Source organism: Volvox carteri (assembly GCF_000143455.1).
Source record: "Volvox carteri f. nagariensis unplaced genomic scaffold VOLCAscaffold_24, whole genome shotgun sequence".
NCBI classification, from domain to species: domain Eukaryota; kingdom Viridiplantae; phylum Chlorophyta; class Chlorophyceae; order Chlamydomonadales; family Volvocaceae; genus Volvox; species Volvox carteri.
In genome coordinates, this window is record NW_003307567.1 from 787,414 (window position 1) to 810,860 (window position 23,447).

Genomic DNA, 23,447 nt, shown 5'->3' on the forward strand with positions numbered 1-23,447 from the left:
CAACACGCTCACGACATACCACACATATGCTTGCGATGCATATGATTTGCATCGGGCTGCGATTTTCGACTTCAAAAGGAAACCAGAATTCTTTTGTATCCTCACGCCTCCTTGCCGGCTGCCGGCACCGCTGCCACCTGGTGCACGTTCTCCGGGGCGGCGGCGACAGACGCTGCCACCACGACCTCCCCCGAACCCGGCCCCGTCTGCCGCTGGATGGGCGGTACATGTGCAAGGCATTCGGCGACCGAGGACGCCTTCGTCTGCTTCGACAGCTGCTCCAGCGGCACAGCCCTGTACTTGAAGGTGGCCCTTGCCCGTGGGCCCGAGTCCTTGCCCGCGGACTTCCCCTTGGAAGACAGCCCCTGAAGGGCGCCACCGCCACCAGCCGACTTGCGCTTGCTGATGGACTTGGAAACTCCCGTCACCACTGCCTCCGCAAGAACAACAGCCTCGGCTTGTACGACAATTGGCGCCTCCGTCGCACCGCCGTCGGTGGGGTCCTTGCCAGCCTCCGTGATCTCGCTCGCGGTGCCATCGCGGTTGGCGCCCCCGTCGGCACCACCGCTGCCGCCGGATGCTGTCAGGTGTGTCGCCGGCGCCGACTGCGTCGTCACGACAGACACATGGCTGCTCGACGCCGAGCCCATCGACGATGACCGTTGCAACCTAACGGCCGGCTCGGAAGCAGCGCCGGTGATGGCCATGGTCTCACCGTTGGCGCGCTCTCGTACCGGCAGTAGCCGCAAACTTGCCAGCGTCCTGACCACAACGGGCTGCAGGTCCAACTCAAATGGTGGCAGCGGTGGCGGCGCCACCACAACCATCATGCCACGACCGTTAGTGCCGCTACCATTGCTTGGGATAAGCAGCCCCTCTGGCATTGCCCGCAAAGACACGCGCTTGACTAGCGCGCCAGTGTTGGCCTGCAGCGTCGCAACCTGCTGAAGCGTAGCTGACTGGAGAGCTGCTGATGGCACGAGGCCAAGTAGGGCCGGGTCTGTCGACGGCGACGAGGGCTCGGTCGCGGCGGACCCTGTCACCCCAGCCGACGGCGGCAACGGGGACTCCCCTGCTGACAGCGGCGGCGTCCGCGACGGGGGCAGTGGCAATTGTGGGGTGAGCGGCAGATCGTCACGCGCTGCCGCCGCTACAGCGGCGTTGGCGGCTGCCAGCGCTGCGGCAGCGTTGGGTAGCATCTTAATGGCAGTCTCGGCAACATCAAACATCTCGACCTCACGCTCCTCAGTCCGAACCCGGTGACCGTCATGGACTTCCATTTCCACATGTACTCGGAACGAGGTCTGAAAGGTAGGGAGGAGGAAAACAAAGCGATGCGTAGGGTCAAAGGTATGGGACCATCACCGCACCCGACACTGTGTAGACCAAAGCAAAGAAAGTGTATCACGTCATTCCTGTACAATTTGTCCTTTTCCCTCCACCGAGGGATCTGGTGTTCCCCACATCCCGAATTGCATCACCGACCCACCGACCCACCAGTCGGGTGAAGCGCTTCTCGCCCTGCACCATGCCCCACAGGCGACCCGCGCCGCCCGTTGAGAGGAAGGGCTTGTAGTTGGAGAGATGGGAAATGCGGTAGGTGCGCGGCCCACGAAGCCTGTTAACCACCTTGACAGTTGACAGCGCCTCCTCGTATGTCACATCTGTACATGGCAGTTGACAGTTAGTCATTGGTATGGCTGGCGATCAGGCTTTCGATTGAGATACGCAGCAATGGACATATCGACCCTCGCAAAGCGGATCGCATAGGCCCATAAATGTGTGTGACCAGGCACCAGTATCTCGTGCGCCTGCAGCTTGCCCCAACGCACATGCACGGCTGCTCCTCCCCAGTAATGTACTGCACCTGATTCGGGGCCCTCGTCCGATGCCCCCGCTGGCTTCAATGTCGCTGACAGTCGGGCGCACATCTTGCCAAACGTCTTCATGACAGCCCACATAATCCACCTGTTATTAACATCCAGGGGCCCATCAGCACGCCGTACAATGCAGGCGGGAGGGTGGCTGAGGCACACAAGTGAAGGGCTCTTGGTGTGCAGTTTGCGGTGCAAAGTGACTAAATGTTGTATCTAAACGAAGCTGCTGGATAGGGACAGGTAGAACATGAGTCGTTTAGCTCAGGACTCTGCGGATACTTTGACATGCCAATCTATTAGCGAGCATCATGGCAAGGCCCCCTCAATCCCCGACCCACCTTCCCGCCACCATCCATGCCCCCAGCACCAGGAACCAAATTAGGAGCGCCAGGCCGTTGGGCTGGGTGATGCGGCGACCCAGGGCGTTGTGGGTCAGGGAGGAGATGCCCTGGGGTGCAAGTGCGTGCGTGTTGCAGGAAGCCGGGAACACGAGTTAGCGAGGTGCTTCGGAGTTGGTCGAGGCTGGGGGATGGGAACTAAAGGATATTGAAGTCTAGGTAGAAAGGAAGTGACCGGGAAGGCTTGTGGAATGGCCGAATGCGGGTGGGTCGTCAGATGGCTGAGTGGGATGCGGAGCCGATTCGAGTCCGGAGAAAAACAAGCTCCTGGAGAAAAAAGCTCCAGGAACGGACCTCCATAGCACTAAAGAGGACGATACCCAGGAGGAAGGACTGACCGAGTTGACCAATCTCGCATTAGCCGCAGCCGTGATGTCCATGCTGCTAAGCTCCGCCTTGAAGAAGGTATGCATCCACAGTCCGAAGGCGCAGTGGGCCATCAACAGGATCGGCAGGAGGTCTGTGGACATAGGTTAACAGGAGGGTGGGAGGTGCATGCACGTGTGCTTGTTAGGGGGTCCAGGACTAAAAGGGATACTGCGTGCAAGAATGCTGGTAGCGGTGTGATGGAGGTCAGTTGATGATATCCCATAAAAGCATATATCCCCAGCACGAAGCGCTGAGCGGAACGTACGTTCTCAAGTGAAGTCGCACCATCCCACACTACTCACCGCGGCCCCCCGGCCGTGTGGTACAGCACCCTGGCATACGTGAAACACATTAAGCACACTCATTTACTTTGATCCTCGTCCTGATCTACTCACACACAATGACGCGAGGCAGGTGCTTCTGGTAGCGCTGCGCCGGCTGGTGCCACGTCAGCAAGTTGACTCGGTCCCACCACAACGTCACTATCAGGTAGACAGCGGCGATGAGGTAGCACAGCGGCATGCCGCTGCCAAACAGCAGCGCCAGACTGACGTTGAAAAGCGTTTCAGAGATGCGTTCCTCCAGGGTGAACTGCAGGGTGAGTGAGAAGATGAGGAGGTGTTAGCCCCAGAGGTCAACGTAAGGCGTTGTTGCACGTAAGGAGCTCCGGACATTTTGGAGGAGAGGTACGGAGGAAGACCATCTATAACCGACCGAAGCGTGAGACAAGCAAGGCAGAAGGAGGGAGTTCATTTGGCTGGAACTACTAGAATTTCTTCTCCGGTATGAACGGCGGCATTAACGGTGGATTATAATACGAATCGCACAGTCGCAGCCTTAACAGCGGGGTGCCCATCAGAACTAAACGCTCTTATACCTGACGGTTGCGGAAGGCAAGGTTGTAGTCCTCGGGCGCCGCCAGCCGGCCCATGTGGATATGCACCAGGCGGATGTGCAGGGCACGCTTGAAGACAATATCCAACGCTGACCGGATCAGTGGGCCAGCCACGTTGATCATCATCAGAATCATGATTGAGAAACCGACCGTGGCGTACCTGCAACAGGAGGTCGCATAAACAGCTTGTCTTGATGGCCGGTATGTCGGTCCATAATGGCAACCCTTAACTGCCCAGACCGGGTGGGCATCTCATTCAATGAGGCGAGAAAGAATGCCGGGCCGTATTCGTTGCGGAGCGAAACCCTAAGCATCCGTGGAAAGTAGTGTTCAATCTGAGCTGCATGGCCCCACAAAGTGCATGTGTACGTGAACGCCGTACCACTCGGGTGTGAAGTCATCAAACAGGCCGTCCAGAATCAGACGCTGCATCCAGCGGGATTCCTGTGCGCCAACCGGGGGTTAGAAGAAGGGGGAGGATAATGATGAGTGGCAGCGACTGGCAATCCAGGAACATGGGAGATGACACTGTAAACCTGAAACCTGAAAAAAACGGGGAGCATCCAGGCCTGCTTCAGACACATTTACCAACCTCCCTTTTGGTCTGCCATCGTTGCCGTTTCCGCCTCTGTATGCAAACCGCTTACCGTTCCCCCCACCCTCGTTCCCCCCACCCTCGTTCCCCCCTCTCCCGACCCCACTTTCCCCTCCTTACATGCTCCAGGGCCCTCTTCTGCAGGTCCCCCACGGTGGAGCAGTTGACGACGAGAAGTACGACAACCGAGTTGATCAGCTTGACCAGATACGACCAAACTGCATAGCTGTAAGGCAAGGGTTTGGAGGCACGGCAGCAGAAGGGAGGAGCTTCAGACACGTGTTTACGTTGGCAGAACACTAATACATATATCCAGAAGTTCTGGACCAGAACCAACCCCCTGGCCCCCTGGCTCGCCTACCTCAGCTCCGTGTCGGTTGTGGTCCAGTGCTTCTCCACGTGGAACTTAAGCTGCCGCAGAATGAAAGTCAAGAATGAATTGATGACGGCAATCACAACCGAAATAGCAATCATGATGCCCTGGCGCCTGCAGGGGTTGGGGAACGGGACAAGGTGATCATGCGGAAGGAAGAGGTCGGACAGGATAATAAGCGCGTATGCATACGCGGTCCTGAACGCTTAGGCGCTCAACAAACGCTTAAAAGCAGCAGCCAAACCTGCTTTTCTCTCATACGTATGAGCCCTCCTGCTTATTGAAGTAAGCGATGTTCGCACGTCTCCCTCACTGGGGGAATTGAAAAACGTCAACCTCCAGCATTTTTTATCCCCCATGGTTCCTCTTCGCTCCCTTCACAGACCCCCTCCCCCTCCCTACCTGAGGTCCAGAGGCTGCCAGTATTCCGAGCACGTGTCTTTAACGTGCGTCAAAAACTCGGGGGTAGCGTCTTCCGTGGGCACGGCGCTCAAACCCAGGCAATAGCACGGCAGGCAGTACGACGCTGAGCAGGAGACGCCCTGCAGATTGTAACGCCAGAAAAGAAAGGGATAGCCGGGTTGAATGGGGTGGCAGATTCACTTGCACATGCCTGCCTAGCCTGCAGATTATACCGCGTCGAGGAGGTCATGTCCTTTAACAAAGTGGCCAATTAACACACGAATAGACGTACAGGTTCACTTAATCAAGCGATGCGACAGATGCACTTTGTACGGTAACATGCACATCGCCATGCACACGCATACCGTACTGTACGGCAGTCCGTACTCACCTGGGAACATTTGATCAGGTCCTGCCGGATGGGTCGCTCGTTCAGCAGCCGGGCGGTGGCGTTGGGAAACGCCCATTCTTGACTGAACGTGCATTTATTGGGGGGGTAAGTGTATGGGGTCAGAAGGGGCGTAGAAAGGATTGAGGGTGGACTAGCGGACAAGAGGGGCGATACGAATCCAAAACCTCAATGTAATGTCCCATTTCCCCCCACTCAAACGTTCACTCGTGCCCCTCCTTGCCAGACAGTTTACATAGTACTAAATCATTCATTCCCTCCACAAACCCACCCAAACGTCATGTTCATGTTGGCGCCGGGGAAGATCTCGTCCACGTGGGCCATGCATGTACCCATGTTGCTTAAACAAAAAGTGCCGTATAAGGCCTGCGCATGTCCACAGCAAGGGATGCCAGAATGAAAAAGAATCAGCCTATTCGAACGAAAGATCTCAAAAACAGTGTATACGCGCATACGGGCGCAATCGGGCTGTGATCGTAGGAGTGCGTGACTTGCCTACCCGCCCACCATGTCCTTCACCCATCCCCTCAACACAACGCAACCACCAGGCCATGCACTACCAGCCCGAGACCCCTGCCCGAGCTGAAGCCCTCCACCGTGCACTTCCCCGTATCACTCCGCTCCATCCACAGACCTTATCGAGACCCGCACTTGGGAGCGCGCCGGCGTTAATCTTGGCCATTCCGATCCTGCGCGGAGGTTAGTTTGGTTGGTATTCCGGCCGCGCAAGTACCACCATCAGGAGCTGTTACAGAAAAAACGGCTAATGGAAAAAGAGCTGCGAATCATTGTTGGATATGCGAGTGGTAAGCTACATTTTGCGAGTCCCGGGGTTGAAAAAAAATGCCCAAACGAGACCACAAGCGCCAGCACCTTCGCTCTGTCACGCCATATTCCATACCTTGTTTCTTCACACTGCCATATGCATCCACCCTTAAGCCATGCACAGAAAACGCAGTCACACTACAGAAAGAACGTCCTCCACATAAGCGCAACGTGAGCATGCATTCGCACACCTCCCAAACCCCACCATCCCCCCCTTACCCCCACCCTGCCCACCCTATGGCTGCCATCAGCTCCTCCATGTCCCACTTGATCACCCGGGACTCCTTGTTCGAGGCGGCCGAGAGCCAGGTGATCAGCGCGGCACACACGATAATGATGGCAAACATAATGATGCCCGTGAACGCCTGGTATGAGGAAGGGAAGTGTATGAGGTGAGAAGCGAAAAACGAAGCGCAGATCGGCCCCATTCAGAGACTGTACATGACCATGGCTGTAGTTGGGTCGCGACAATATGCGCGGTCGCATACGTGTGCACAGCGTTACAAGATCGTTGGAGCTACAATAGGCTGTGATCCGGGGCTCGGTGGTGGGTCCGTCTGCGTCTGCTGCTCTTGCTTCTCACGCAGCGATCCTGCGTGTTATCACCCCTGTACACCCTGATGCTTCCCGCTCTCCGCCCCATCCTCGTCACGGTCCGCACACCGTTTCCCAACACCTCTTCACCGCCAACCATGTACCTACCGCCCACCTGGATCAGCATGTTTGTTCGGACCCGGGTCGACATGTTCTCAAAGCGGTAGTCATCCGGAGCCGCAGCACGCCGCACCCACAGCCGCCACAGCCGGCCGCCGTGGGAGAGACACAGATCTCGGCGCATAAACAGAGAGGCCCACCAGCCCGACGGCATCTGCTTGCACACCTCGGCACGCATGTGCTCCGTGTTGAAGGTCACGAAGGCCTGCGCGGGGTTGACGGTGGGTACAGGTAACGTTAGATGATAGTGGGCGGGTGAATGTTTGGTAAGGGAGTGGGTGGAATTCTAATGTTGCATTAGCACAAATTATTATTTCCGCCTCTCAGCGGTAACGCGCATATGTTGATGCAGATTTTTAACGGCCTGGACATTATTCCTAAAAATCCATAAAACCTGATTTTCCTCGCAGGTTGGCGCGCCGCAGCCGTTAAAGCCAACCCTTAAACCAACCATCAGCACCACCACCATCACCACCATAACTCCCGTCACGTACCGCATTTGTCCGGAGCTTCTTGCCGCTGATATGCGACATGATGAGTTCCTCCTGCTCGCGAATGTTGGCCATCGCCTTGTTCATTTCGGTTCGCATATCACGTGTCATTGAGGAGCTCTCCTTTACTGCAGCACAGCGTGTTCGGGGGAACATCGCTTCTTCGAGACGGTCCTTTGGACTTCGGAACACGTGCGAGATATACAGGGGCAATGGAAGGGAGGCCGCCGCTCCATATGCAATTGGGAACTAGCGGGGTTTGTTACAGGGAGCCGCCGGGGACGATAATCGGTCTTAATTGCCATCAGGGCCATGGGTTGGCTGAACTGCAACAGAGGGACTGACACAGGCTGCCATGTAACAATGTAAAGAAAGCAATATACTCACGTGCGCCCGTCTCGGGGTCATCCACGGAAGAATTGGAACACGGTGCGGCAGGCGGCGTCATGGCTGTCGATTGCGAAGGGGGAGGCGGTGACGCCTGTGAGGTGAGGACGGTGGCTGTGCTGACGGCGTGGAGGTGGATGGTCTTGGGTCGGTTGCCACTGGCAACAGCTGGCGATGACGGTGCAGCTAATGGCGTCGAACCCGGCGCGAGCTTCTGAATATTGTGGCTATCTTTGCTGGGGGTAGCGAACTCCGATTGGGCAGGCGACAGCGGCGGCGAGTTTGTGGTGTTCATCTTGGCCTCCATGCCAGCTACGAAGCCCTGCAGGTGGGCGGACCGTAAACGAGCCGTGACTAGGGAATCCCCGTGCGCCTGGCGAGGATGTTGGAACGTGTGTGGCCCCATCAAAATTCAATTGTTCCCTTCAGACGTCCATGTCCGCGGCTAGAGTTCGCCTACAATTAGCCATGCTTCCTTTTCTTTCCCTTCCGAACCTTTTTGGCATGCAGCAGGAAAGCCCTTGCGCCTTTGGCTCGTATTCGGCAGGTTTGCAGGTTCGGGGTTTCGGCACCCCGGGTATATAACACAACACACCACATACGCATCGTCCAATCGTCGATACACAGAATGCTATATCATATTACTGTGGGACGCGGGGAATAACCGTGCCATCGTACCTTGAGCTGCTCGTTGCGGTGCACTTCCTTGCAGGCCTTGACTGCGGTGGAGAAGCCATGGATGAGCACCACATCCATCACCTGCGTAATGGATGGGTCATCGCAGTTCATGTGTGTGCATGTTCGGTCTCGTCATTCAAAACTCCGGGTTTCCAGGGCCTTGTATTCCTTGACCTCGTTTTCATGAATCCCTTCTCGCAACATCCAGTTTCCTTTGTGGTAAAACCCGCTTTCCCCTCACCTTTTCCGTCTTGGCGTCCTTGGAAAACAAGCGCTCAAAGTGCTCCCCAATCTGCAGGGCGGGAATAGGCAGAGGACAAGGTATGTGTCGGCAGTAAGACCGCAGGCCAGGAATTTCGGTATGTGTATTTATGTATGTGTATATTGCTGCCACGGGTAAAGATATACCCCCCTGTTTCACACATCACATATATGTGTATGTGTGTTGTTCCCACGCCCCACCCTCAATGTCGAGGCACGTTGCTGCAGTCGCAAGTCCTCACTTCCCCGGAAATTAAAAAAAGAAGCTGGCAACCCTGCGAGCCCTGCGCTCGTGATCCATTGTGCCCCATGGGTAGCGCAGCGGCCCCACGTAGTCGGCCACTGTTATTTCCCACAACAGTCTCGTACATCGCCCACCGACGGCCGTACGTAAGCCCTAGATGTGCATGTTCATGCGCGTGCGCAAAGGCCTACCTCCGTTGCGGTAACATACGGGGGCAGTCCGCCGACAATGACCGCGTAGTCGGCCACTTCGCGCGTTTTGCGGTCCACCTTCTCCAACCACCGCCGTACCTGCAATCAGCCATTTCCGTGTAGGGTGTGGGTGCGCATGAACTTTGGTTACCAGGATAAAACAATTCAAACGACAAGAGGTCTGTTTTTTAATACTAGTATTAGGTATTACAGCGACCGCAACCAAGGGACTGAGACCCCTCAAGGGGGAGGGACTCCGGTGGCAAGGGAGTCGATATGGATCACCGCCTGCCCGACCCCGACCCCGTCGTTCTGGACGCTCTCCACCCGCCAACACGACAGACACATTTTCCCACTCGTTCGCCTTTGCAACTCATCCACCCACCCTGCCGCTGCCATTTCCATCACCCAGCCCGTTCCCAGGGTTTTCCGTCCTTCGGAACCCACCAGCAAAAACAGCACCGCCACCACCACCGTCAGCACGACTGTCGCTCCCGCGTCCAGCAACGAGACCCCTGGATGAAGAAGCGACACGGAGGGAATCGTCCAAGGGGCAGAGGGGATACGTGATTTTTCAGCTGCAAGCTAAACGCCTAGGGTTGCGGGGCCTGCAGGGCAGAGGCCAAGAGCCAGGGCCCAGAGCCGGCAGGGGGACATCATAGCAAATGCAACAGAACGCAAACCTTGGGGCACTTCCCCGAAGTGCACCATTCAAGGGAGGGTACTGCAAATAGTGAAAGAATGTGAAGAGGTGCATCATGCGCAACCACGTCGGTGGGTGCAACCATGTGCATAACGATGATAGGCCGATTGCACTGTGTTCCAGCTCAGTTTCATTAAGGCATGCACGCACACACAACACACACACATCAGATTTGGCGGTGCAAAACAAAACGTTGGACTAAATGTATCCCGATGCCATGAACCTTTAGTCGAGTAATCCACAGGGCTTTGCTAAAGGAGCTAAACACGCGGGGGCGCAATCCCCCTGCCAACAGCGAGGGACAGAACGACTCACAGGTCAGGAAGACACCCTTCTGCATGGGCCCCTTCCACACGTCGGCAATGTCAGTGTTCATGTACTGCAATGTGCCATTGTCTTTCTTGTCGTCAACAATGGCGGCGAAGGTGAAGGACGCCAGCTCAAAGCTATCGTACACCTTGACGCCGTAATTGTGGTCGTACCGGTGCGCATAGTCCGTGAAGATTGAGGTGTTGATGGTGATAAGGTACGGCACCTGGGATATGTGGAGGGTACATCGTCATATACAGCGGTGGAGGCAGCAACACAAGAGCAGCTAGGCGCTGGACGCGTCTTAGACCCCGAACAGGTTCATCCACAGACGTCCTTCTGCACACGGAACTTCGACAGGGGATTTGGTGCTGTTGCAACAACCAACAGCCAAGTCGAGGATGAAAAACACGTGTTACTTGAATGCTCAGCTTGGAATGGTCTTCGTGCGGAAGAAGGATTCCATCATCAACACAGCATGTTGGAGGCCATGAAATGGGAGCCAGCTAGTCTGGTGAGGATGTTGGACGGTGTGTGGGCTCACCGCAATCCAGTTGTGCCCTTTGGGCGCTAGTTTTCTCTTTTCTTCCTAGTGCGGCATTCCTTTTTCGTGGCTTTTAGGCGTTCAGGTCTTGTCGTTGGGTCTTCGGCTCGTACATACACGGACGCACACAGCCACAGATGGAAAATGGGTGCCTGGACTCTTTGATTACCCAAATCAATCACTGCGGCAACCGCACTCACCGAGCAAACCATCATCCAAACCATCATCCAAAACAGCCTGCAGGACATGGACACGGGAAGCCCGGGTCAAGACGCCGCTACTGTTCGGCTTTGATTGTAATGTAGGAAACGTATACCGTAGTGCAAGGTGATAAGTTAACCCAGATGGAAGGTTGCTGGTTTGCTTTCAGAAGCGTCGCCCACCATTCACCGGATATATAGATGAAGGGCAGGAAAAAACCGAAGAGTTTGCATCATTGTCACGGCGCTTTGGGGCCTGTTGCGTGACGGCGACGCAACGCGACGTGGTTTATGTGTATGCACGCAGTGGGGCAACTCCCCATTTGTAAGCACGTGTGGTTTACGCCAGGAACATGTCCAGTTACACTGCCACAGAACTAATTTAATGTTACAATGCTCGGCACCCTTTCGGCAAACAAGACCCGACAGGTAGGCGGTTCGCCCCTGCTTAAGAAATTGATTGCTACTAGCGCAAGGCCTCGTGATAGCTTAAAACTGAGGCTCACCAATGTAAAATTTTGAAGTAAAGGCCCAACCCCACGCCGCGATACGATGCAACCTTGTCATCGCTGCTTCCGATGTGCAGGCCCTCGGCCTTTAGCCCTGCGTTCTCTTCACGGGCAGCCTGCACACACACATAGGGTGCAACTTAAAAGATCAATCCTATCATATTGATGAGTACAGTCGAAAATTTTTATCCTGGCGTGCCAATGAATATGAATGGTCGCGCGACAGTACTGACCTCTTTGGCTGCGTCGACGAGAGAGCGTCTTGCTGCAACGGTATCGAGTCGTGCTGGGCGATACTTATCAAACCCCCTTTTGTCTTTCGGTGAACTCTCCTCCTGCCACAGGTTTTGGGCCGTGGGTGCCATTATGATACTCGCAAGCCCATAACAAACACATCGCCGACCCAGGTGAGGATCATCAAGTCACATGCTTACCATCTTTTAACCCAGGGCTTTTGTCTCCGCAAACTGCCTGGTCAACGAGGCTTCAATGTGCAGCCAGTAGCGACCTCAGACAAGTTCGTAAGCTAACATCGACAAAATTTTCATTTTTACGTTGTGAGTATCTTAGATTGTACCGGGGTGAACACACAAGGGATCAAGCGTTCTGGGGCTGAGGTCCAGTGACCCTCGTCGTACAACACATTTGTAAAGACTACAGATAACTACTACTGGCGTGCCAAAATACGAACCATAAGATAATTTATTTAAGCATCTATAATCTGTCCAAACGTGTTTCTGAGCAGAACTAAAGAAGTTCCATGCCCACAGTGAAGCAGCGAATCGCCAGCTTTAAGTAGTACCCAGAGCAGATAGCAAGAAGACAACAGTTCGTCAGTAACGACGAAATAGTCAGCGTATCTACGCGTCTGAAAAGGTGATCAGCCGACGACCGGGACTCCCGACGACTCGTCCGGAAGGTAACGGACATTCAGTTACAGGTGGCCTAGGTAGTCAGTAGCTCCGTACCTCTTTCGCTCATTTGAACACCTGTTATGTTAACGTGGTTCTTATGTTTTGTTAATGTCTCGTTATGTTAAGGCTAATTTATCTTGATCTTCCTTCCCAGTCAGGTGCGGTTCTTGAGCCTCCAGGTTCGTCTGAACCGTACGAGCTCGCTAAAGCTTGTAAATCAGCATCAGCATCAACCCCTCAGGCGTACCGAAGTATTTGGTGTCGTAAATGACCGTCCCGGCCCCTAGTATATATCTGCACGTTGAAACAAGGGACAAGGAACTGCATACGCCTGTATAAACCACGCTGGCATATCACAACCAAGATTATTGTTGAAATCTGGCTGTAATAGCTTCAGCCTATGCGAACGTGACAATGTGTGCATGAGGCGAGCAGCGGCGCACCGTGCTAACTCCAGGCCAAACTCTTCAGGAGACATCCTTGTTTCCTCTAAACATCCTGTGGCTTGAGGGGTATCTTCCCAGCGACAACGCGACCTTTCTCTTGCACCAAAACCTACGCTGAGTGGGTGTCTGTACTTCTGAGGCACAACAGGCGGTCAAGGCTTAGACATCGTGTCCAGGATCATCCCGCGCCCATTCTTACATGCTCTCCTGCTAAGTCTTACGACCGCAAAACCGAGGGGTTGGGCAGGCACAGGTGCTGCTGCAGCCCGTCGCCGTATGTGATGATGGTTTGGACGGGTTTAGAGCGCGCGGCAAGGGTGCCTTACGAACCATCATATTACCTGCTTCCTCCAATAACACCATAGTAGCTACTCAACAATATCATGCAGCCCTTCGCTGTAGCACGCGAGAAAAACTTAGGTTCCCTTTCTGCGCGTTCTAAGCCCAGCCCAATCCCACCATCACATACCGCATTGTATGGTGGCAAGCCCCTGTAGCCAGGTAATCGAAACGGAATAGTGTCATTAAAGCGTCCTGCGAGAGGTGATGCGCAGCCTTCCCCAATTGAATGGTCTTCTCCCAATATAAGCGAGAAACGGCAAGAAAACGTTCTTCTCCGAAGACACGCGCAGTGTGACCTGCTGACTGGGCACGACGAAGATCGTCGACTCGCAACTTCACATCGTTGTCTAGCACCTCTGCAAATACGGTACATATGCGCAGCTACTGTAAACCTGAATAACAAAAGATATGCTGTTGCCAGGACATGGCAGGCGAAGGATAATCTAATTAAAAAGAACAAGCGAAAGCGCGAGACCCCTGCAACGCCCTCATGCACGTGCAAAAACATACAGCTGAATTGAGTGTAGAGCAACAACAGTGTCTGGGACGTCAAAGCTGACACGCTCCATGCACGCCCTTCCTTTTTCGCCGTTGAAGCCGAAATACCACGCGGTACCTTAAGCAGTACGGCAACAAGTTAAGCACTTCAAGGAAGGACTGAGCGCGCTGCCATAGAGAGAGAACAGCCATGCCGCGCCACCATTGTCCGACCGGATGCCCGTGCAGAGTACTACCTCCAAAATCCTGAATAGCATACATGTAATACACGCCGTACATGACTACCAGAACGCAAATTGATACTGCTAATGACTTTTTTCGAGCCCCCTAGTGTCAAGGACCTATACAAATGCTCTCCGAGGTCAAGAGCGAAACGTAGCCAAGCCCCCTTTGGACGGCGCCGGGGGCCCCAGAACCTTAGGGACCCTAAGTGGCCGGCCTTCCCACACCCACGTAACAACAGCGAAGCTGCCACAAAGGAACGAAGAACGGGGCCCCTATTCCCCATACTATCCAGCCTTCCAAGCGTACATCAATGAACGCGTGCGCCAGTGAACTCCGTACGGCGCGTGTGGCGCACGAAGCGCGGGGGAAGATATGCGCGGGTGCATAGCTCTGAAAGTGACTAGGCAGAATGGATGGGGACTCTTGACTCAAACGCCGCACGCGCACATCTATACCCTTCAACCAATAAGTACCAGACGAGTAGCAACCCTGCCACCCACCCACCCACCACTCTTATCAATCCTCCTCCAAAATAAGAGGAATACACTCGGACTAACCCTTGGTGGTGAGGCACCCACCCCTCAAAACATCTATCAGCCGTACTAGCTGGGATCATTCCATGCCGTTGCTGCTGTGGTTGCACCGGCGGGTCAATTAAGCACCGCCGGAAGCCACGGATAACCTGTGTCCATCGTGCTTGCTAGCAGGCCTTAGGCATGCGCGGTAATGCCAATGCCAGTACTGTACCGTAACCAGGCATAAATATCAACCGCCACACCAGCCAGGACCATTCATCATAGGGACCTTGCGAAGGGTGCCTTGCCGCATTGCCCTTGCACCATTCAAGTTATGCAAAACCTTTCTTGAAGCCCTCTCTTGGGCGATCCAACGAAATGTACCTTGCTTCAGCAGCGATAGGGTTTGTTAGCGCTTCGCACCCGCTCATTACGCGAATTGATCGACCGCGGACAGGACATCCTCTAACTGGAAGCGGTCTTTGCCGTCAACCGCTTACCAAAGCGACCGAAGTTACGGAAAATCCTGTGATAAATGCAATTGAAGCTTGACTGATGGGATGGAGGTACGCGCGACCGACCCATGGCAATAAACCACGCGTAATTCAGGACTTTCATAATGTCCATTCAAGCTTCAGAGATGACATAAGGTGGGATGGATCGGGTTCACCGCTGGCCCAGAGACCTCCTGACAGTAGATAATGTCAGACCCCAACCACGAGTGCTACGACCACTTTAAAACTTTATGCAAACCGGGGAGGCCAACAGCGCAAAACCCAGGCACGGGTCGGCCCCGTCTGCTGCTATACATCTTGGGAACAGGACACCCATAATGACTATATATACCACAAAACCGCTAGCCCCAACCCGTGAACAAAACCCAAAGTCCACCATACGCTAAGAATCCAAAAGAGTGCTGATCCCAATCGTGTGTTCAAACTATGCACAACCGTGGTAAAGCTCATCCTGTCGTCCAAAAACGAACCCAAACCCTCTCAACTCCGCTCTACCCCATCCAGCCCAGGTCAGCCGAGTACACCTGCAACTACAGGAGGGTTGATAGCGTGCCACCTACGGGGCCACCGGCGCGGTGCAGTGGCAGCCGTGCAGTCCGTCCCAGCATGTGTGCGGCAGCGGTACATACAATTTGGTTGGTGCAGCCATCATGCAATTGTCGTCCGCAAAATTGCTAACATTTACATCCGCACCACCATGCGATAGGGACAAGGCAGCCTAGAGCAGGACGCCATAGATTACCATGGGTCTGCTGTTCCTCGTCGCACCTTCCTTGCCCACCTCGCAAAGATATACACATACTAACGTAAACGCCTACCATAACAGAAACACACTTACGTACAGCTCAGTTTCATATCACGCACAAATAGGACACAAGACGAAACCACACGCGCTAATGCTTAACCTGTATCCAGCTCCACACGACCGCCGTAACTGTATCTTGCTCAGGTCGCGACGGGCCACATAATCGGTCAGTCTCAAACTGTAATTTCGGGTGCCTGGTGTAGTGTCTTGTATGTATCGAAGGGGTCGGGAAGAGGTACGGCTTATGTGCATGAAAAGGCCTAAGACCGAAAGGAAAAGCAACAGTGATGACAATTCCAACGACGAGGACTGCAACAAACACGGAAGCAATGGCAAAAAGCTCTATCTATGCACGGCGGCGTGGCGCGGATAGTTCTCTGCGCCGGCAGGTCCGGGGGACGATACACACGTGCCCGAGCTTCATGCGCTGGCTGTAAGCCGTTGCTGTGAGCGCACGCGCACCAGGCCGAGCGACACTAACTCCCTACTAGTATTTCTCTGGGTCATAACTCCGAGGCGCAAACATGAGCAACGCGACTATTGCCGGTGCTGCAACTACTACAACCAGTAAGTGCCACTGTAGTATCCAGTACTAATCTTAATCGCAGCTCGAAGGGGCACAACAAAGGCAGAAAGGAGAGCGGCGGAAAGACCCCTGTGGAAGATCTGGATGAACAGAGTAGCTACCTCCCCGAAAACCGGTGCCTCAGAGACGGGCTATGATTGCAGTCATCAGAGCAGAGCAAATGCAAACAGTGTAAACAAAGACCGATGGCGACGAACATAGGGACGATTGATCGTGACTACAACGCACTCAGGTCGGAAGGTAACCCTTTGCCACACACCCCGCGTGAGAGCAAAGCGGAAAAGTAGGTAAGAGCCGCACGATGATGATCCTTCTCGGAAAACGTTTTGGCACAGAGCTAGCTTCAGGACTTTGGCAACAGCCATTACGTGCCCCCTACATTTCCACAACAACTGACAACAGTATCGTGGGCGCTCCGTGCACTGCGGCATGAGCAGACTGGACAAGGTTGCCGGACAGGATGACGCAGGCGTTTCGCTGCTGTTCCAAGGTAACGGAAATTGTTCCTGTCTTTTCATCGTGCGCTCACAGTGTAAATCCGGGCCGGCCAAACCACCATTACCAAGCGTAACGAATGAAAGGTGGTACAGTCACAGAATGTATCAACGACTGCGTGGCGCCTCGGCATGACAGCCACTTCGCAAGGCATGAGCAAACATTCACTCGATACACCGGCAGCAGGCACCGCGTGCTGGCTAATTGCTGCCCTTGCAAACATTCACGCCCGCATACTGCTCACAGACCGCCAATTCACATTCTACGCGAACCATACATCGCCAGACATCAGAAGACCCTGGACCCATCCGAAAACCACGCAAGGAAAAGCTACCGCAATAAGCAGCCCCTTGAACGCGTGCAGGGCATATGGGCAAGAACACAGGATGGCCCTATGGAGGCTATTGTTGCGAATGACTGCTGTGGCTAAGCTGCGCTCTGCGCCCTGCTATACCCGCAGTGATGTGCTACAACATTGAGTCCATGGGACCCGTATGCGCGAGGCCCAGACATGTTCCTACTTTCGCATGCTCCTGTAGAGTCGCGCCTCCCAGCTTTTCCACTCCCAATGCTCCTTTAAATGCCATGCAACGCGACGCGCTACACGACACATTGCACCGTGGAGGACAACGCATATAAAAGCCAACTACAACTCCAATCCATGCCAACCCAGGATGAATTCATACAAAGGTTGCCGCGGAGGGCCCCGCTATGGAAAGCTATAGGAGAGCCGCGGCCAAGTTCAGTCGCTAGTATAAGTCGGACAAACCATGCAACTCCTGGCGTCACTCCCACTCAGATGGGCTCCTCTTAATCCGCCGCTGGCGCCGCCGTGAAAGCCCCATGCCACCAGTCTCTCGCTTACTCATGTGGACGCAGCAGTCGTTCTCACTGTTATCTATAATCGCCAACATGCTGTCGCAACGCCCAAGCGGCTCTAGTCCAAGCACATGCCCCCGGCAGGCCTCGCCCCACTCCTGTCGGCACATACCCCCGGCAGCCCCCTTCCCCCTTTGCCAGCAAGCCTTCACGTAAAGAAGCTCGTAGGATTTGCCCGAACTTCAAACAATGGCTATGAGACAATAGCTATGCGATGTAAACTATATGCGGACTCGCTCATAGACACTGCCTCTCCAAAAACGTGCACAGCCAAGAACAACACCGCCTCCGCAAGATATACAACGCAATTGCCACTTTGTCCACTCCTAATGCAGCATAGAAGGGTAGCGTAGCATCTGGCTCACATGGCCATGTCCTGTCGTCGCCGTTGCCGTGGATCCGTTGGTTCCGGCCACTGCGGTAGCGACGCCACCAGGCACCAGGATCCCTGGCATCAGCCGCCGAGCAGCCGCCAGGACTGCCGCGATGCTGTCCACATCGCTATCCAACACCGCATGGGCCTCGGGCGATTCCCGGGAGCTCGCCGCGGTAAAGCACCGCTGCTCCAATGCCGAAGCCAAAGTGGCAAGGTGTGCGTGCAGCCGCGCGTCCTCTTTGTGTGCTTCCTTACCTTCTAGGTTAGACATTCCAGAGAAGGAGGCCGCAGCGATGGCATCGGCAGTGTACAGAGGCAGTGCTGCCGCAACCGGGGACGGTGTTGGTGGCGGTCGTGGCGTTGGAGGGTACGACGCGCAGCGGAGCGCAGACAAAGACTCCTGGGAGGTGCTGGCCGCACAGCCTAAAGGGCTGACGTGGCCGGTGTTGGCGCCAGCGCCGGCGCTGCTGGTGGTCGTGGATGAGGAAATGCTATTACTACTGCCTCCGTTTGAGCCGCAACTGCTGCTGCTACGTGGTCCAGTGCTGAAAGACAGGCCTCCGAACGTGGCAGTGCTGGCGGAAACGGCAATAGAGTTTGGCGGAGTCATGGTCACCGGCGACGTTGGAATCGCGCAGCCGACATTTCGAGCGGCGGGGTTGCTTGGCCTTACCGACCAGTTAATGGCACTAATGACGTCCAGGGTGGGGTCACCGGTGGCAGCAGTTGCAACAATAGGGCTCTGAGGTAGCCGTTGCGCAAAGGGGTTCGTTGTCAGCGCGTTATCAGGTCCAGGCATCATTGCAAGCTCGGGGGCATGGCCATGTGAAGTCGGTGTCGTTGCAGTCGCCGGATCGACTGACGTCGAAAGCCTATCCGCCGGCGCCACAACAGCAACGCCCTGAAGCATTGACGCAACGCTCTCGGGCCAGCGAACCGCCTCCCCTGTGTTGCGAAGGGCGCCAACCCGGGGGCCATGCGCCTTGTCGTTGGTCATGGCGCTGTCGCTAGCAGTGTGCATGTCGGCAGTAGCACCCGTTAACATGCCTGGCCAGCCAGTCATGTTGCCGCCACCACGGTTACCGTTGTTGGTCTGTGCCGCCTGGGCAACGAGCAGCCGGAGCGCCGATAGACCCAACTCAGTCGACTCTCGAGGCAGGGTAGCCCAAACCGATGGGTCTAGGACGGTGGAGAGGGGCCGTGGCGTGATGGTAGCAGAGGTTGACGCGTTCAGCTCGGCAGTGATTGTGGTTGAGGTGGTTGCTCCCGATGCACAGCAGGCCAGCGGCAGCACCTGAAGGGCTTCGCCACCGGTACCGCTGAGACGCCCTTCACGGAGGTACACAGCACCACCGGCAGCTGTGCCGGTGATGGTGTTAACGGGGTGTAGTGATGGAGAGCAGCCCTGTGGGGTTGACGCCTCCAAAACCCCCGCCACCGCCGCTGCCGCATCCCTTAACTGTCGTTGTTGCTGCTGCAGGTGTTGAAGTTGCTGTTGATGTCGCTGCTGCTGGAGCAGCAGCTGCTGTTGCTGTTGCTGGAGATGCTGTTGCTGTTGCTGGAGATGCTGATGCAGCTGTAAGTGATGCAATTGCTGCTGCTGATGAGACTCCTCATGACGCAGAATGACACCGTCAGGGCTCCTTGGCTGATAGACTTCGTAGCCCAAACCCGTCGGCTGTGGAGAGCCCAGGACCGGACGCCGGGGTGGCGGTGGCGGAGGCGGAGGCGTTGCAATGCTGTGGTAGACAGCATAAGGTGACTGCGCTGCCACGACTCCTGACGGGTTGGTTCCCGTGTAACCACTGGCATATACTGTCATCACCGTCGTGTGCCCGGCGGTGGCAGCTGCGCGATCCACGCCTCCTGCAGCCGACCCGCCAGCGACATTGCCACCGCGCCAAACGCCGCTGCCACAGCTACTGCCATCTACTCCAGGAGGCTTAGGTGAGCGTGGCGGATGGCCCGAGCCGCCACCACCACCAACACGACGGCCTCCGGGGCTTATCGCTGAGATGGTGCCAGGAGTGCCTGGCGAAAGGGGTGGCACCGCGCCTGGAGATATGACGGGGTGACAAGGGGGCGCTGGTGGCCCAGCACTCCGCAAAATCTCAGGGCTGGCACCCAAAGCAAGTGGCTCTAGTGATCCGGTGGCAGCGCTAGCCTGGTTTGGCATTGGCGCCCGATACACGTGGCCCAGATCCTCCCGTGGATGTACGGCGACTTGCAGCATCCCAGCCGTGCGAAGCAATCTGCGACGGGTGGCAGTCGTCGTCGTTGTGCCCTTGCCGGCGGCAGCATCACTGGTGCCGCCACTCGACGTCATTGCCATTGACGCCGCCGTAGCCTTAGCATTTGCATGCTGCTGCTGCAGAATGCTCTCCTGAACTTCTGCGATGTGGGCAGCTGAAGCGCAGGGACTCTGGGGTGGAGCGTTGGCATCGTTGCTGTTCGAGGCATTTGGTGACAACGGGACGCCGGGTGATTTCAAGCCGCCGTCAGTTCCCTTGCCTCCTGCGCCGTGCCGTGAGCGGACTACGGAAATAGTGGAAGCTTTAGCAACAGCTGCTGCCGCTGCTGCTGCCGCTGCTGCCGCAGCCATCTGGGTCAGCTCGTCCGCAGCCTCGTCATGCGGCTCAGAGCCAGCCCCGCCGTCACCGCCGCTTCCAACGCCGTCTTCTGCTTCCGCCACCCCGCCTTCATCCATATCACCGATGCCATCAGCTCCATCAGCGCGGTGTGCCTTGGACGCCGCCGATCGGCCGCAATTGGTGTGGCCGTCGCGTGAGATATCCGCAGCATCTTTAATTTGAGGGCGCGTAACGATGATGCGAACCGGCAAAGTAGACGGAGGCAGCAATGCAGCCGCTACGGCAGCGGTAGCTCGCATGAGGTCGCCCTCGCCTGCCAGGTCGACCAAGACCTCTTGGTCAGCTCCTGCTGATGCCACACTGCCACCAAAGCCCCTGTTGCGGCGCTGGGAGGTCCGCTGTGTCTGGGCTTGGACGGCCGGTGTTGCCGTGGCTATGTCGACAGAAGCACTGTTGGACTCGTTATCATGCGAAGACGTTGGCTCGGTGCCCGGGCTTGGCCCGTCTGCGGCGGGAAGTTGTGCTATATCACAACCTGGCGTGGGTGGGGAGGCGCAAGCTGCTGCCGTCCTGGCGGTTTGAGAAGCGGCTGCGCGACGACTCCTGCGACGGTTCCCTCCGTTCCGGACGTTTGCTGGCCCAGGAGCGGGGACCTCGGTCGCGGGCTCGGCGCACACAGTGCTGCAACTGGAGCTACGGCTTTTGGGTACTTCATTATCGCCGACACCGTTATCGCTGCCGCCTATGATACAGCTATGGTCTAAGCTGCTACTAAAAACTAGCTGCATGCGGCTGTTGCACCGCTCCTCAGCCCCTTCCCGCGGAGGCAAGTCGCCGTTCTCATCAGCCATGGACAGATATTGCTTGTCAGAAATGTAAAGCGGCCCGATGAAAGCAGCACCAAGACTGTTAATGATGTAGAACTGCTGGTTTAGGGCTGAAAATCAGGGCAAGTCCGCGAAGAGAAACAAGCGGAGGACGTAAGCGCCGCTGCCGCGGCTGAGGTAGAGCAACTGATGCATAGAAGGTGTCCAGAGAGAGCTCAACTCGTCCTTGAAGGCCGGTTCAGCTCATCGGCGGCGCCCTGCAGGCATGTTGGGTGTCATGGAGCGAAGAGCGACAGACAAACTGCTGGAAGCTGTGCTCCTTGAGCGCATGCCGAGCCTAAGGTGTCATCAGTCGCATGCAAAAGGGCGAGGCTATCGCCTTTAGCCAGCCTTCTTCCATAATGCAGTTAGGTGAAGCCGCGGGGGCAAAACCTACCTTACAGCTGAAGCCATGGAGCTTTTTCAGCAGCTAGACCAATATCATATCAAGCTTCACCATCACCATACAAGGTGTGCTGCTTGCAGGGAAACGCTCTGCCCAGCCGTGTGTGCCCCGCAGCAACCAGTGCTTGCTACATATTAGGGTTACGGAGCAAAACGCCTCTTTGTTAGCTCCTCAGCACGTGCTACGCATCCTCAGCAGCCGCAGGTTCGCGCCTCTGCGAGTGCCAGATACGTTATCAAAAGGATGGCAAAGATAAGTCCACAATACTAAAAGACTGACTTTACAGCATCATTAGAAACTATTGCAGTGTTGGGAAATCCTGGGGTTTGTGCATGGGATGCTCTGGACATCCGTGGGCCTTTTGCAGCCGCGTGGCCTCGGTTGCAAAGGATGCAGCAGCGAACGTCCTTGTGACCATCCTTAGATATCTTGCTTACGTTGGTTTTCTTCTTCGTTGCACTTTGGATGCTTGGGTGAACTAGCGGAGAGACCATAAGTCGACGTCGAAGCTGTGTTTCGTTGCTAATGCTCCCAGCGCTGCAAGACCGGCTATATCATATAGTAGTCCTTAGTGCCTATACTTTACATCGGCACTGAGGTGTGCAGGCTTTTGTTTTCTGAATAAGCGCTGTACGTACGGCTGTGGGCGCCCGAAAGCCGCAGGAAGGCGGCCTTCTGGCTTGCAACCATGCAAGGACAAGAAGTGTTACGGTCCATGTTTGGCCCTTACCACTATTCGTTTTGGATTCCGCCACACCTGGTACCCTAGTCCAGCCGCGGGGTGGGCTTTGCAACCCCCAAACGCACGCCCTTCAGGAACACCTCAATCGCATAACGGTGCTCCCGACATGTTGTGTCCATGGGGACATGCATTTATCCGCTCATTTCTTGTACAGATCAACGCAGTTGAGCTTAGTTTACTGAGATCGACAGCTGCTCTTGTGGGCCGCCCTCCGCGGCATAAGGCCTGCAGTTCCTTTCCTCTTCGGGCTACAGGCCATTTTGTCCAGGACACCACCATTTGGTCCTGAACTTACCTACCTTTCTCAATTTTCATAGCTTCTGGGATTACACGACTGCTTCAGAAATACAGCATGAGGGTGTCAACCGCGGTGGGGGCTATCCCACGTAAGCTTACTTCGCTGCTGCCCTCCGAGACATTCTACGCTTTGGAATCGCACCCATGCATCCCAGGGATCGCTTGTCTGCTGATTGTGCCAGGAAATTCAACCACCCTAATCATTTTGCTCCTTAAAATACCTCCCTACTTTTATCTCACGCCAAACAGTGATGCGACGCCTGGTTCTGCTCGGTATGGCTAACTTAAACGCTACTGTCTAGGTTTGGGATGCCTGGCAGAGAACGGTGCGTAACAGTCCGCATTGATTGTTTTCATGCTGTATCCCCTGCATTTGCATGCAGACTCGGCCAGTGTTGTTGCCGCCCGGCACCTGCGGCTTTGCATGTACTAGTGTTGAAGCGTCGCGCTTTCGGAGGCAACGAAGGGAGAGACACCGGCCCAAAGTGCGCTCGGATCGGGCTTTACCCCATGCAATGCTGGAATTTGCACGGCATGACATGGCCCCTGGCTGCATGGAGCAAGAGAAATCCAAG

The 23,447-nt window shown here is 55.6% G+C and overlaps 1 protein-coding gene across 1 annotated transcript; it reads right to left on the reverse strand.

Annotated features, from left to right (window-relative positions):
• Positions 1-101: 101 nt before the first annotated feature.
• VOLCADRAFT_105141 (uncharacterized protein) lies at positions 102-22,890 on the reverse strand (the record flags this gene model as incomplete). The annotated part of the gene is made up of 30 exons (XM_002951561.1): positions 102-1,304; positions 1,498-1,664; positions 1,868-1,968; positions 2,216-2,325; positions 2,614-2,735; positions 3,040-3,235; positions 3,522-3,699; positions 3,922-3,983; positions 4,255-4,360; positions 4,496-4,621; positions 4,910-5,049; positions 5,301-5,382; positions 5,590-5,684; positions 5,953-6,007; positions 6,378-6,508; positions 6,853-7,062; positions 7,352-7,476; positions 7,736-7,829; positions 7,860-8,057; positions 8,414-8,494; positions 8,655-8,705; positions 9,110-9,208; positions 9,557-9,624; positions 10,128-10,347; positions 10,866-10,902; positions 11,372-11,490; positions 17,960-19,329; positions 19,642-20,484; positions 20,629-21,498; positions 22,875-22,890. The coding sequence occupies 30 exons, from the start codon at positions 22,888-22,890 to the stop codon at positions 102-104; spliced, it is 7,275 nt and encodes a 2,424-aa protein (XP_002951607.1).
• Between the last annotated feature and the right edge of the window lie 557 nt (positions 22,891-23,447).